The sequence below is a fragment of the Moschus berezovskii genome, chromosome 4, assembly GCF_049115385.1.
Source record: "Moschus berezovskii isolate FMDL1 chromosome 4, NW_MosBer_1.0, whole genome shotgun sequence".
NCBI lineage: Eukaryota > Metazoa > Chordata > Mammalia > Artiodactyla > Moschidae > Moschus > Moschus berezovskii.
The window spans coordinates 37,825,671-37,841,943 of record NC_142463.1 but is presented as its reverse complement, the minus strand read 5'-3'; the positions used below and the strand labels follow the sequence as shown (position 1 = coordinate 37,841,943).

General features: G+C 41.6%; 1 protein-coding gene across 4 annotated transcripts in view; it reads right to left on the bottom strand.

Annotated features, from left to right (window-relative positions):
* Nucleotides 1-12,102: 12,102 nt before the first annotated feature.
* The window catches only part of PATJ (PATJ crumbs cell polarity complex component), a 385,356-nt gene continuing 381,185 nt past the window's right edge, over nucleotides 12,103-16,273 (bottom strand). For all 4 annotated transcript variants that reach the window (XM_055402500.2, XM_055402504.2, XM_055402503.2 and 1 more), the window contains one exon: nucleotides 12,103-14,065. In XM_055402500.2, the coding sequence (XP_055258475.2) occupies nucleotides 13,919-14,065 (147 nt within the window). In that variant the 3' untranslated portion in view covers nucleotides 12,103-13,918. The remainder of the gene's footprint in view (nucleotides 14,066-16,273) is intronic.

Sequence of the window (16,273 nt, the reverse complement as noted above, 5' to 3'; positions counted from 1 at the left end):
CTGACTGCGGATGCTGATTGCAGCCATGAAATTAAAAGATGCTTACTCCTTGGAAGGAAAGTTATGACCAACTTAGATAGTATATTAAAAAGCAGAGGCACTACTTTGCCAACAAAGGTCCATCTAGTCAAGGCTATGGTTTTTCCAGTGGTCATGTATGGATGTGAGAATTGGACTGTGAAGAAAGCTGATCGCCGAAGAATTGATGCTTTTGAACTGTGGTCCTGGAGAAGACTCTTGAGAGTCCTTTGTACTGCAAGGAGATCCAACCAGTCCATTCTAAAGGAGATCGGTCCTGGGTGTTCATTGGAAGGACTGATGCTAAGGCTGAAACTGCAATACTTTGGCCACCTCATGCGACGAGTTGACTCACTGGAAAAGACTCTGATGCTGGGAAGGATTGGGGGTGGGAGGAGATGGGGACGACAGAGAATGAGATGGCTGGATGGCATCACCGACTCGATGGACATGAGTTTGAGTGAACTCTGGGAGTTGGTGATGGACAGGGAGGCCTGGTGTGCTGTGATTCATGGGGTCACAGATAGTTGGACACGATTGAGTGACTGAACTGAACTGAAGTGACTTGATCAGGCACTGTGTGAGACTTCATGAGTAGGAAATAAGCAACAATCTAATTCATGACCTAGACAATGACATAGGTATGAAAATAATGACAAAAAGAAGTGATGCTTGCACTAATAAAGCAATGCACAAGGTACAGATATAGTAATAATAGTTCATTTTTACTATGGGCCAAGCGCTGGTGCTTGTACATCTATGTCAGTTCATTTAATTATCCTATGTTATGCTACCCTATAAGGTAGGTATTAGTCCATGGAGACACTAAACTTTGCCCAGAATTCTAAGAGCCAGGATTTGAATCTAGGTGTTCCTGCTCCAGAGTCCATGCACATAACCACTAAACATTAATATATTAAAATTATTAAAATTATTTTAATGTATTAAAATATTAATGTATTAATATTCTCTCTATAATATCAATGAGGGAAGAATTATAACTTTGGAGAATCAAGAAGGTTTTAAATAATTGTGTGCTCCTGTGCTCTGTTGCTTCAGCTGTGTCCAACTCTTTGCGACCCCATGGACTGTAGCCCACCAGGCTCCTCTGTCCATGGGGTTCTCCAGGAAAGAATACTGGAGTGGGTTGCCATTTCCTTCTCCAGGGGATCTTCCTGATCCAGGGATCAAACCCAGGTGTCCCGCATGGCAGGCAGACTCTTTACCGTCTGAGCTACCAGGGAAGTATACTTTCTACTAATATTAATTGAGCGACCACTGCATGGCAAGCAATGTGCAAAGAGCTGGGTGGATAGTCATAATCCATCTATTATACAATAGTCAGAAAGATTGTCACTGTCCCTGTCTTCACAAAGCTTGGGTCAACTTAAAGAAAGACACATAGCATAAGAGTTGCAAGTTTCTGTTTTATTCTGGGACTTTGCTGAGGAATATAGTCTGTGAAGAGTTGTTCCTCAAATAGCTCTGAGGCACTGCTCCAAAGAGGAAGGGGAAGAGGCCAGAATAAATAGAATCTTGGCTAGGGAACACGTGCAGTCAAGCATACCTCTCAGCAAAAGGTTACTGCCAGTCATGAGGGACAGATATCTCAGTCCACGATTTTAGTGCTTTTGTATGTTTGTGAAGATACAAAAGTTCATAAATATTGCATAATTTTTTTCCCTAAAATGTATCTAATTTTCTAAGGGGCTTGTTTCCAAAGCTCAGAGTGACCCATCCTGTTCTTCATCCTGAATTCCTCTCAGGGTACACTGTTGGTCAGTGACTGCAGTGGCTAATGACATCCTTGTAGAACTGGAGAGTGGGAAACATTCTTTGTTTCTCCACTTGCAATCTAGTGGGGGAGCCATACAGTAAACAAACAAAAACACAAATGAATACACAATTGCCTAAGTGTAATGAAGGCAAAGAACCGAGTACTAATATGAAAATAATAATACCAGAAGGACAAGGAGTTTTAGGTTACTGTGATGTTTCGAATGACTTTTCTGAGGAGTCCCCACACCTGGAGCTGAAGGAAGAGGAAGAGTTAGGCACAAAAGTGGAAAGAAGAACTTGAGTGCAGGTCCTGGGACAGGAACTTGCGTCAAGAGGAACTGAAAGAGCGGTTGCAACAGCAAGGGAAATGCTGATGAGAACAGATCATCCTAGCACATGTTAAAAGAAGCTGAATTTATCCTGAAGTCAACGAAGGGTTTGAAGCAGGGTTGGGGAAGCGGTTACAAGGACCTATGAACATTTCAAGAAGGTTATTGGATTCTACAGAGTATGAATTGAAAACTGAGAGACTGAAAAACTGGAAGAGCAGTTAGCACAAAATGATGATGGCCAGGAACAGGCTGATGGCTTTGGAGACAGAACAAAGTGAGCATCCTACAGACATGCATTAGGAGCAGAGTCAACAGTTCTGGTGGGGGGCTTAGAAATATTTTAGGGTGACTTCTAAGGTCTTTATTTTGCCCACTAGATGGATGTGTGCCAAGTTGCTTCAGTAGTGTCCAACTCTGTGCGCCTCTCTGGATTGTAGCCCACCACCAGGCTCCTCTGTCCATGGGATTCTCCCAGCAAGAATACTGGAGTGGGTTGCCATGCCCTTCTTCAGGGGATCTTCCCAACCCAGAAATTGTACCCACATCTCTTAAGTCTCCTGCATTGGCAGGCAGGTTCTTTACCACGAGCACCACCTGGGAAGTCTACCAGATGGATTTGAAGGTTTTCACTGAGATGAAGAAACCTGGGGTGAACAGATTTTGGAGGGTTTACAGAAGTTCTCAATCCAGCTTCCAGAAGTGAACCAGAGAATAGAAAAATATTTGTTTTTTCAGCACAATTCATAACTGACTCCCTCTTCCATCTCTAAGAAAAAACACAATACCTACGATAACAAGCAATGTGACCTGGAATCTTGAGAGGTGGGAGGGGTGAGCGATGGTTCCAGGCTCCTTGGACCTCACTCATCCATCTTTCCTTCCTCCTGGAGGCACTCATGCTGACTCCAGACTGTACACTCTGAGAGGTCAGGAATCTTATCTGGATGGTTCACCCACACGTCCCTCTTTTGAGGGAGCTGTTGTGTTTTCAGTCTTACTCCAGCCCTCCTTATGCACAATTAGTGCTTCTCTATCCCCATTTTACTTTCAAACTGATTCCAAAGGGGAATGTCTGCATATTTTGTACATTAGTGCAGACAGAAATTTTGTTCTTACTCCACTATTATAGAGACTTCTTTAAAGGACAAACACAATCACAAAACTCCTTAGATTAAATGATCTCAGTGAGCCAAGGATGCATAAAGGCTGTCATATGGCCTAGAGGGTCCTTCCTGATTTGAACTCTGTCTGTCTGCCTATTACAGCTCTTTCCACTTCTCACAGCCTATGTTCTGGTCACACTTGACTCGGTAGTTTGCTGAACTCACCATTCTCAATTCTCATTTTGAAAATTCTGCTGTTCTCCCTGGACACCCCATCATCCATTCACCCAACCAACAATGACTGCACCTGCAGCCTCCGGTAGGCAGCTTCCATAACAGTCCATTCTTCCCTCTATCGTAGCAACACCTTCTTGCATCATACTATCATCCCCTCTACTGCAATCCTTTCCTTACCTGCCACCTGTCTAGACTAAGCAACTCAAGGGAAGGGACTGTGTCGTTCAGGTCTGTGTTTCCTGAACCTCACATAGTCAACTCTTACAAAGTGTTACAAATGAGTAAAAGAAAAAGTCTTGTCTTGCCTCACATGCTTTTTTTGTTTAAAGTTTTTTTATTTTTTTGATGTGGACCACTTTAAAATCTTTATTGTTTGCTTCAATAAATTTACGTATTGAATTTGCTTCAATGTTGCTTCTGTTTTATGTTTTGTTTTTTTGGCCTCCAGGTAAACGGGATCTTCGATCCCTGACCAGCGATTGAACCAGCACTTCCCTCATTGGAAGGTGAAGTCCTAATGACCCGACCACTAGGGAGGTCCCTATTTTAAAATCAATTTCAATGACTGCTCAGTTCACGTCAGTTCAGTCGCTCAGTCGTGTCCGACTCTTTGCGAGTGTCAAATCTTCTAGCACTTTCTAAGTGTATCCCACAAAACAATTTTATTTAAAATACACAGTAAAATGATAAATTTCAGCAACAAGATTCTTCCAGAGTGTAGGTCCTGAAAGGAAGCAGGACAGGAGGGGAGGGATGGAGAGAAAAGTGGGGGTGGGGGTGGAGTTGGGGTGGATCTTAAGGACTGAACTACGTGTCCCAGTGGCTGAAACCCCAACATCTCCCGCTTATTGCTCACTGTCAAGGGCTAGGCAATTTGGTTAATGGAAAAGCGGAGCTTGCAAAGAAAGGAACAGAACCTGGTCATAAACTGAACTACTAGCCGCAATGAGGATGATGTCTATCATCCGGTACTTTTAACAGGCTGGCGGTGTGGGACCTCCAGCCTTCCAAAGCTCTGCCCGCATCGGAGGTCTTTCAAGCTTTCACTCTACCAAGACTCCCGCGCCATCCTTCACCTCCCCTTCTAGTTACTGAAGACTCAGCTAAACACACTTTCCCTGCTGCTGCACCGCCGCAGACTGCAGACTCCCGAAACTCGCATCGTCTCTCCTGCGCCCCCGCGCGACCGTCTCCGGCTTCGCAGGCTGCCGCGGTCTGGGGTGCACACGCAGCCAGAAGAGAGCACGTTCAGGTGTTCTTAGCCCCAGCCGGGATTTCATTTCCAGACTCTGAGGGTGAAAGAGAACTAACCTGCCAAGGAGCGTGTATCCTGTGCTCACCAGCGTGCCGTGAACCAAACACCTGGCAAATCTACCTGGTTAGAATCTTCACAAGTCACTAGAAAACCAGTGATCAAGGAAGGGTTGGAAAGCAGTAATTAAACTTCAGATATGGACATGTATCTCCAAGGCGGTGGGAGAGAAGTCACGGTGGTGGTTCAGGCAAGTCATTTATGTCCCACTCTGATCTTTAAGCTATAGCTTTAGAACTGCGGTGCTGGAGAAGACTCTTGAGAGTTCCTTGCACTGCAAGGAGATCAAACCTGTCAATCCTAACCGAAATCTATGCTGAATATTCATTGGAAGGACTGATGCTGAAGCTGATACTTTGGCCACCTAAAGTGAAGAGCCGACTCATTGGAAAAGACCCTAATGTTGGGAAAGGTTGAAGGCAGGAGGAGAAGGGGGCGACAGAGGAAGAGATGGTTGGATGGCATCATCGACTCAATGGACGAGTTTGAGCAAACTCCGGGAGATGGTGAAGGACACGGAAGCCTGGCGTGTTGCAGTCCAGCGACTAAACAACAACAACAACAATTAATACATCTTTGTCTTGCCAAGCTTTCACACCTAATAACTTGGGAAGCCCTCGCTGTGGCCGCAGGGCTTTTATGTAAGAAATTGTCCAGTGAGCAGTCAGGACACTTCCAGGAAAGGAGTCTTCTAGCCCCTAAGAAAACAGAGAGGCACACCCCCACTCTCTGCCTCTGTCCAAAACAAGCTTGTTGTGGCCTTTTGTTTAACTTGTGGGTCAGAAGTGATCTACTGGCTCCTGGGGTCCACATTCTATTTGACAGCAGAACGGGAGTCTGTTCCAGAGCAGATGGGGAGGTGGTTTGGCAGAGACTGCAAGTCCTGCTTGTACCCCAACCCCGTTGTTATTTGGCTAGTTCTCACCTTCTCTAAACAGTGGAGGCAAAAATGTCTATTCTGAAGGACTGTGAAGATTCACTGGGTTCCCCTGACCCCAATATTTTATTATAGAAAATTTCAAACATACAGCACAGTTGAAAGATTTCAGAGAATCTCCACTAGATTTGTTTTATCATGCAGCTGTCTGTGTATCATCCATTCAGCTATGAATCCATCTTTAAAACAAATTCATTTCAAAGTAAATTGCAGACAGATTTTTAAAATTGATTAAACTGTATTTGGCACAGTGCGTTGACAGATATTTCCATTCAACAAATATCTGAACATTTGTGTTGTGCCAGCACTACAGGCTTCCCAGGTGGCACTAGTGGTAAAGAACCCACCTGCCAATGCAGGAGACGTAAGAGATGTGGGTTCGATCTGTGCTAGGTGCTGTGGCTACAAGTCAGAAAGACACTGTTTATGTCCTCAAGTGTCCTCAAGAATTTGGCATGAACAAGAGACAGATTAACAGATACCAACTCTCCCACTGTTGACATGATAGAGGAAGCTCAGGGTGAACCCCAAGCAGAAGAGAGAGACTTATCCAGGTCTGTGAGGTCAGGGAAGTCTTCCTGGAGGAAGCAGCATTTCAAAGGAGATTTTATAATAGCTTCTATAACTTCTGTAATACAGTGTGATAAACAAGCTTTAGTCTACACCCCAAGGTGGTGAGTTAACCTGAACTATACCCATAGCAGGAATCTTAGATTCACAAATTAATAATTAGCATTTGAAAAACAATATACTTTTGGAATGGCTTCAATAGCAAAGGAAAGATTATATGCTCCTGGGATGGCTTCAAACATCATCATCTAAAAGTACACTTAAAAAAAAAAAGTTTAAAAAGGAAAAAAAAAAAAGTAAAACTACACTAAAGGGTGCATTAATCACCTAGAGTTAACTTTTAAGTGAGTAAAATGAACGTGCACAAGAGCTGTGGTTGGTAGGAGGATGGAAGAGGCAGCCCTCCCTGCTTGCTTAAACAGGCCCTAGGGATCTAAAACCTGACACCTTCAGAGCAACCTTCTAGGTCGGAACCCGGAACCCTCAGCTCCACATGTCCCCTCTCACCTCCACCCCCTCCTTAGGAAGGGTTTATTGGTGGGACAGAAAGTCTGAATGTTGTTGCAGCTGGCTGGGACTGAAACTTTTCAAACCAGGTATTTGTGGGAAAATCGAAAACATTTGTTCTTAACCCTGTCTGCAGGGTTATGAGAATCCCTGCGTGGAGCTTTTAAAAAATTCTTGGATCTCACCCTTTTTCCCCTCTGTCCCCATGTCCCGTGTGGCATGCAGCCTCGTTCAGTTGTGTCCAACTCTTTGCAGCCCCATGGACTGCAGCCCACCAGCCTCCTCTGTCCATGGCATTTCCCGGGCAAGAATACTGGAAACAACAACAGGCGATCTTCCTGACCCAGGGATCGAACCAGCATCTCCTGTATCTACTGCATTGGCAGACGAATTCTTTACCACTGAGCCACCCAGGAAGCTGTAGCCCAAGCATTGGGTATTTAAAATATCTCCAGGTGGTTTTTTCCCCCCAGGTGATTTTAATGTACAGCCAAAGTTAGGAACCAGTGACCTAAAAAGACACCGAACTTTCCCAACAGGGAGGACTTGTGTGTTGTGTGCCCGCTGAAGAATGTTTATGCAGGTGGCTGATTCAGGACAATCTGCTGTCAGTGTAGCATGCTTTCAGATAGCAAGGTGGTGAGGGAGGAGGCCTGCTTTCCTGTCTGCCTCTAACAGTTGGAGGCCACTTATATTTACCAAAAACAATTCGGCAATTGTAACTGACCACAGACCAGAAGGGAAAGGGAGGAGAGAACTCCGGCCTAGTGTTTCTCTAACTTTTGTGTGTATGAATCCAGTGGAGAGTCTCTTAAAACACAGCATCCTGAGCCCCATCCCAGAGAATCTAATTCGGTTGGTTCAGGGCAGGGTGCACTTTAGAATTCTCTCCCAGGTGATGCAGCTGACGCCTGTCCGTGGTTAAACATTGAGCAGCATTGCAGGAGAGCTTGGGCTCAGCATTCCTCTCCTGGGAAAGCAGAAGAGATGGTGATGGAGTGAGGGGTACTCTCCACTCAACTCCAGAAACATGTTTTATTTTTCTAGGAACTTCAGGATAACTGTGTGAAATCGGGTTCCCACAGGCCTCATACCCTGAAGGATGGATTCACCTGTTTTAAAGGTTTAAAATAGAAATTTCCTGTCTGACATCATATTGGTCAGGGTTTTCCAGAGAAATAGAACCAAAAGGCTGTGTGTGTGTATATAAAAGATTTATTATAAGGAACTGGCTCATGCAATTATGGATATCAGGTTTACAACCCAGGAGAGTCAGTGGTGCAGATGGACTCTGAAGGCTGCAGGAGAATTTCCTGCTCAGAGAGGCCAGACTTTTTGTTCTATTCAAACCTTCAACTGATTGGATGACGCCCACCCATGTTACAGAAGGCAATGTGCTAACTCAAAGGCTACTGGTTTAAATGTTCCCTGGTGGTTCAGCAGCAAAGAATCTACCTGTAATGCAGGAGACATGGGTTCAACCCCTGGGTTGAGAAGGTCCCCTGGAAAAGGAAATGGCAACTCACCTAAGTATTCTGGCCTGGGAACCAATTTTGAGGCGGCCACAATTTCTAAAATCTGATTCTAGAAGGAGGATCAGAAAAACATATTTCTTCCTATATTAACTTTGCCAGCACAGGCCTTGAAACTTGACAGCAGCATCTCAGGGACCCAAGATCAAAACAGCTTCTTCCTACTTAAAGTGACTAGAAATGAAAGCGTTGCTCAGAATGGGTGGAGGTAAGGGACTCACTCACACCCACACACACACACACACACACGCGCGCGCACGCGCCTTCCAAATTTCAGTTTATCTTGGTGTTATGCAGACAGTGAAATGTTTCTTTTTTCTTTACTTAAATATAGAGAATCTGAAGTTTGAGAGTCAAGCTGTCAAAAATCTAACATTTGCACGAGGCTGACATAAAACTGGAACTATTACCTAAATTTAAAATTGCGTGTTCAAAAAAGTCTCACTATTCTGGTTGACTTTAATAGGAAAATAGGAGTATAAATAAAGTATAAAATTGGGAGGGGAATTGGGGACAGAAAGTTTCCACTTCTTATAAAGTTTGAAATCCAGCGCTGTAAGGAAAGGTGATGTGGCTCCATCTCCTAAGAAAAGATGGTGGGAATCCCGATCCTTATCAAATGTGCTTCTGAAGAGAGATCTACCTAGCTCACCTGGACATGGGTGGGAGAAGCAACCCAAGGACTGAGTCAAATGGGCTGTTGATTCTAGAAACTGGGAGAAACCAAGGGGTCCTACAGGGACAGCACTTCTTTAAGTGCAAAAGATTATAGAAGACTGAGTCATCATACCGTGAGAAATTGATTCTTATTAATATCTTAAATCCTTTTGATTAGGTCAAGGATACAGGACTTTTGCCTCTGCCCATGAATTAAATCCTATGGGAATTGCCCATCTGCTGTAGTAGACAACTAGAAGAGTGGACATTAACACATGAAACAACAGTTTTCAGATACTGGACAACAGGCTGCACTGGATTTTAATGCCCAATAGAAGGGAAACAAGGGAAGGGCTACAAGGGCCCCAGCTGACTGCATGGAGGCAGTACCCAGGCTACAACCCAGGAGAGGGGAACCAAAGAGGCTCCATGAGTAGCAGAGAGAGATCAAAGCTCAGGAAGGCCAGGGTGGGTGAGATGTAAGGCAGAGAGCTGTTAGGAGGGAGCTGCATGGAGGGCTAGAAGAGCCCTGCAGAGGGGCCCCTAAAGTCTTGGCTGGAATACAAATCTGCACATGCACAAGAAGGAACGCCTCAAGGCCAAGAAAGAACCACGTGGAGTTCAGACAGGGCTCTGGATAGTTGCAATCTGCCACAGTGGAAAGAACTCATAGTGTACAGGCAGTCGGTAGAAATTTTAGAATAATGCCTTAATAGTGGGACAAAATGAGCCCTAACAGTTGCATTAGACCTAAGAAAGCCTAAAAACAAAACTTAAAAGGATCAAACTAAGTACGAGTTAACATAATTGCACAACCGCACAGTCCACTACTGTTTCAAGGAATGCAATGGAATCCATCTACAGCAATGTAGGTTTTACAATACTTGGCATCCAATAAAAAATTACCAGATATGCAAAGAAGCCAAAAGAGAAGACTGTTTCATAATCAGGAAAGCTAATTCAATCAATAGGAAGCGCTCCAGGTATAGCAAAGATGGAATACTATAGTAGATAAGGCTCTTAATTATTATAATCTTAAAGTATATTCACGTATATAAAGCAGGGGCAAAGTATAGCCTACAGGCCAAATTTGGCTTATTTTCTGTGTGTGTAAATAAAGTTTTATTAGAACACAGCCAACTTGTTAATTTAAGTATTGTCCATTGCTGCTTCCATGCTATAATGGCAAAGTTGGGTAGTTATATATTTATTATTTTTGGCTGTGCTGGGTCTTCATTGCTGCACAAGGGCCTTCTCCAGTTGCCGAGAGTGGGTGCTACTCTTAGTTGGGGTACCGAGGTTTTTTATTGTGGTAGCTTCTCTTGTTGCAGAGCGTGGGCTCTAGTGCATAGGCTCGGTAGTTGTGGCACATGGGTTTAGTTGCCCCACAGCATGTGGGATCTTCCCAGACCAGGGAGGGAAGCCCATGTCCCCTGCACTGGCAGGCAGATTCTTAAACACTGGACCACGAGGGAAGTACTCAAAGTTGAGTAGTTATGACAGAGATTGCAAAGGCCTGAAAAACCTAAAATATCAATATTACCTGGTTCTTCACATCAAGTTTGCTGACTTCTGATGTAGAGGAAAACATGAACATAAGGAAGACGTTTTAAAAGACCCAAATAAAACATCTTAAGATGGGATATACAAAATTTGAAAAGTACACCAGATGAAATTAACATGAAGGTGAATGGGACTTAGTCCCTGTTTCAAAGAAGTTTGTCATCTGATGGGGGACGCTGACTTCTTTAACAACGGATGGGTGTGAAGCAAGGGAAGAAAGGGAATGTGGCTAGGTTAGTAAAACAATAGTTTATAACTCTAAATTCTTGGAATGAAGGTATATACCAGGTTAAAATTTCTTACGGAGGGCTGATGGTAATTGAAGTGCCTTGCCTGGTTCTGGAGGTGGGCAACAGGTGTATGGAGTTGGTATTACTCCCCATCCCAAGTATATTCCAGTGGCATGGTTGATGCTAGAAGCTTTGTTTTCAGCATTTTGATAAAACAAGTTCTAGTTACTTAAGCTCACACCATTATAATCAGTTAAACACTCTGCTATCTGATTTTGGGCAACAATTCAGAGCTAAGCCACCTTCATTTTTTTTTTTTCCCAAACATCATTAATGATGGAAACCACTAATTTCCAGTATGTGTCAAATTTCAGACCACCTCCATAAATGGTCTAGGAGGTTTATTGTTAATATTTATGTAGTACTTACTAGGGGCTTCCCTGGTGACTCAGACAGTAAAGAATCTGCCTGTAGTGCAGTCCCTGGGTTGGGAAGATCCTCTAGAGAAGGGAAGGAATACCCACTCCAGGCACTAGACTTAAGAGTTCTACTTGAATTTGGTTCATTGCAGTGTTGAGAATCCCCTCCGCTCTCCCTTTCTATTAAAGAAACTAACTTAGACAAGGTCACATGAATCCTAAGTCAAGATTCAAACTCAGGCAGTGTGATGCTGAGACTCACCTTCTGGACTGCTATAGTCTCTCCTTTGTAAAGCATCTCTTCAAATGCCTGATAACACACTGACAATTAATATAAGATAGCTATTAATGGATCCTAGATTATAATAGGACACTGGAAAAGTCTGTGAAAAGTCGATCCTTTCTCTATTAGGGAACAAAAGAGCTGATAAAAACACAAAATTAGATGCAGGAATTAAATTTTTTCATATACAATTAAACTCCATTTACTCCTTGGCAACTATATTTATTTAGCATTTTTGGAAACATCTCATACATAAACACTCAAGAGTTTTAACTTCCCTAGTTTACTTCCCTCTCATGCTCTTTCTAAATAGTGATATCATTACCACACTTAAATGGCCCAAATGATGAGGCTATAACAATAAATGTGGCTATGAGAGAACTACTCCTTTCACAGATTCACATCTTCATATTCTCTTAGCTTGTTGGTAAGTTCTGATGGGAAAAAAAAAGGTTTTAGGAAGGCAGTTATTTACTAGTCATGCAAGCAGAGACAGAATCAGTTATGAGAAGCACTAGTTATATCAGCTTACTGCAAGGAACATCAAGCACAATTCCTTTATAAAGAGACTTTTAGTAGCATGTCCTAAAAGGGTAATGTGTAAAGAAACACAACGATGATATATTACTTAAAAATGTATATTTAATGGTCATTCCATCAAAATCAAGCAGAATCACATTTCCAAAAGTATATATATATATATTTTAAGGTGCATTTTCAAGTTTTATTTGGGCTTTATTTCTTCTTAGCTGCTTGAGGTGTTTTTGCAGATACAATTAACATAGGACGTTCTGAGGCTGATAGGCTCTCATGCACTGAAAGACAATTTCTAATAACACTGCGTATGTTGGGATACAATAAAAATTTCAAAAGCCATGTGTAATTTCAGAAAACCTATTACCAGTCATGAAAGACATTTTCAACATAAAATTTAGGCACTCTATACTTTGGAATAGCCACAAAATATTCCAACAAGAGTTAATGCACTTTGTGATTACCTCTACTAAAAGATAAGTCTCAATTAAAATCTATATTATTAAATAACACTTAAATTAGAGCCCATTATATTTTGATCATTATTGTGAACCATTTGCAGCATTGTGTTTTCATCAAATAATGCCACACTACTTCTATTGCTCATCCTGGTATTCCTCTTTTGTGGTGCTTTTTTAACAGAAGAACCTATAACATTCACAGATAAGCATCTCCCCCCTTTTCCTGCTAACACCTGAAAAAGAAGGCCCTAACCAACTTTAAAAGTATTCTTGTATTTTCTGCTGTGGTTCCTTTCTTAGCATGCACACTGCAGCACATGCAAGGCTCCCTAGAGACCAGAAAACATTCACGAAGGAGCCATGACTGATTCTGAGACTCAGTTCATTTGTTCAGTCACTCTGTGGCTAAGTGCATTGCTCTATCTATGTTCCTACTGACTGTGCTGCTACCCTGACAGGTATGAAGCCAAAGAGAGGGATACTGAAATTTGTCACTCCACTTTGTACAATGCCCAGGCCATCCAGAACTGGGTTTACTTTAGTAAAAACTTACTGATCTCTGCAGTGGTTCTGGGACTCCCACCTCCTCATCTGAAGCCTGAGGGGTAGGAATGATGCCTGCCCACTGAGATGCCATTAACTCCAGATGAACTTCCCAGACTTGAGCATAACTTAACATTGTTAGAATTCTGAACATGGATGCTAACTGTTTCTGCTGAGAAGAAGGTACATTTGCTCAGTGGTATGCAATTATGTAGCTAAGAAAACAATTAGAAAGCCGTTCAAAATTTTTAGATTACAGTCTGCAAATTAGCTCATCATAATCACCAATGACTAACTTATAAAGATCTATCCAGAGAAATGAATTCGAGACTTATTTGACGATAAGTCGTACAGAAAAGAGCACAGTAATTTCCCACAGGAGAATTTGCTTTTTCATCATGGGGATCACTGCTAAGTTAATTACACTGCTAATGTTTTCTGGCGTATTTGAAGAGGCAATTAGCATACGTAAATCAGGAGAGAGATGACAAGTTGCTTAACATTTGTTTCTGTTCATTGGATGTGATCTGGTTGCTGCTCAGCCTTCATATGAGTCAGGATGGGGAGAGAAGGCCATAAGGAATGAGAGGTTGTTAACTTCCGTTTAAGCAAATATAATCAGAACCACTTACTACTAGTTGATAAACACTGATGTTAAATGCAAAATGCATAAGACTCAGCTGTTGGAAATTAACCTCAGCAAGAGATGAGAGATGCTGGGAAACATTATTGTCGAGATGGGAAATTCATGTGAAACCCAGGCCATCTTTCCTGAGCAGAGAGGTTGGGACGGTAAGGATGGAGATGGGTTTTAGTTGAGGCTGGGTTTTATCTTTCTCAGAACTTTGTTTTCCTGTGAATATTCTACAACCATGTCTATCTTGTGATTGTGACCCAAGGCTCAGGACAGCACGGTTAAGACTACAGTCCCTCTCTGGCGTTTCAGAATGGCCACAGCTTCCTCATGTGTAACACCTTCCAGAGTCTCGCCATTAACAGCTAAAATCTGATCACCTCGCTTCAATCGGCCATCATCTGCAGCTGCTCCCTACAAATAAGAAACATTCCAGTTTAACCAGGGTGAAGCAATGAATATTCAAATAACATTAATATTATGGTGTGCATATTAAAAAGAAAACTTTTAAAACTACCAATTAAAATGATTTCTAGGTAATGTTTTTAAATTAAGAAAACTAAGAAAAATGTAGGATGTTATTTGACCTAGGGTTGAATAGTAATTATAATTATGCATTGTTTACATAATATACTACTAGAAATGTCCTGACATTCACATTTGTTTTTTTTAAATACAAACATGACCTTATTTCAATATTCAGTACTGACTGGAATCTGAATGTCATATCATGTCATCTTCATGAATATGTAGCATACAAAGGCAGAACTGAATCTGGTGTTAGTTTTATTGCCAACACCATCATCATACAGGGTTCCATTATATTGAAAAGCTATCAGCTGTAGTGATCTATCAAAAGTGACTATAGCCTCTAAATGGGTGAATTGTATGGTATGTGAATTCGATCTCAATAAAACTGTCTTATATATAAATACACAGAAGTGGAGCATTTATAAAATTTTACAATATCATATTCAAAACTGTCAGCTTTATCTTTGATCCACCTAAACAGGTTTCTAAATGACTACTTTCATTACATATTCAGTCATACATGGCTCTTCAGCATGGCACAAAGCAAGTGAAACTTGGGCTTTTTTTCATTCTAAAGCTGAGGATCAAAAACATCATGATATTATTAGAAATACTTCAGATGAGTGAAGAAAGAAAAGACATTGAAAATGATTCACAGGAAGCTTCCTCCATCTGCCAGGGTAATTTTGAGAATTCTTCGAAAAGTTCATGCCAAAGGAGTACTCTACATGATTTTGAATTATGGGGAAATTAATCAAGGCATGCAGGCACCTGTGTCCCATAGTGTAGAGGTCCTGACCTAGTAGGAGAATTACCTAGAATTTCAAAGCCATGACAAGGGTGGAATTCCTGTATAAAAGTGTCGTAAAGAAAACTCAAAACCAGGATTATACTGGGGGGAAAATACCAAGATCAATTTGCACCTTTTTTCAATTTTTTTTTTTCTTTTTAAGAAAGTGTGTATGGATAAATCTAACTTGATTTAAATAAATTTTATATGCTGAGATTTAAGGGCTTCAGTAAACTCAAATACCTGTGCAATTACTTTTTTAAAAAGCATGTTAAACTCTTCAAGTTTTCATTTTCACCAATGGAAAAAGGATGATTTTTCAACTTTCTAGGATGTGTACACTGTTTCAGGTGTTGCTGTGTTTACTTGATAATTACACTGACCTGTATCTCCTCTGCTATTTTATCAGCATGGTATCTATAGGCTAAACAGGGGAAGGAGGAAACAAATGGCTCACAGACTGACTTTCATCAAGCTAGGACACATGGCCTTACCCTTTTGCGGTGTCTCAGCTTGGTCACTTAGCCTTCCCTGATGCTGTAAAATGGGCTCAAACAGCTACCTTTTGGCCTGTTCCAAAGATTAAGTGTATGGCACAGGGTATCTGCACACAATTATGGTAGTATAATGAAATGAATGATGATCAAATTCATGTTTTCTGATTTCACAGGCTTTAAAAAACTGCTCCCTCGATTTTCAGGGTTACTGAAGTCTTCAGGCCAATCTCACATTGGTTTATGGTAAGATTAGGCTGCTGATGGGACTAAGACCAAAAGCTGGTTTTGATTTTGAAGTTTTCAATCAAACACCTGAAAGAAAACGGAAGGCCCTGACAGCCTGTTAATCAGACTGACGAAGCCTTGCATATCCTATATGCCCTAAGTGCCTGTGAGTCTTCCTACTTTTGGAGTGGGAAAAAAAAAAGACCCGGATGGGCCAAATTAATTTCTTAGTTGAGCAAGAGAACTGTTAAAAGATGCACAGGACACCAAAAAGGTCCCATAATAACCCACACCCTGTGGACATCCGAGATCCAGAAACCTGAATCAGAGATAAATATTTTAGAGTGTTTAAAAAAAAAAAAAAGAAAACATATAGCTATAGTTCTTAGAGCTTCAAGAGTCCTATGGGGGGAATCTTTAGTTTGGTGTCAAAATCTGTTGTAGAAAGAGTTCACTTTAAAAGAACTCTTGCTAGATTTTGGTTTAATGATTCTCTATAGAAAACTTTTATATTATGATATATTAGAGTTCACTCTGATAAATAAAAAGAGAGAGTCATCAAATGAAACCCTATCATAG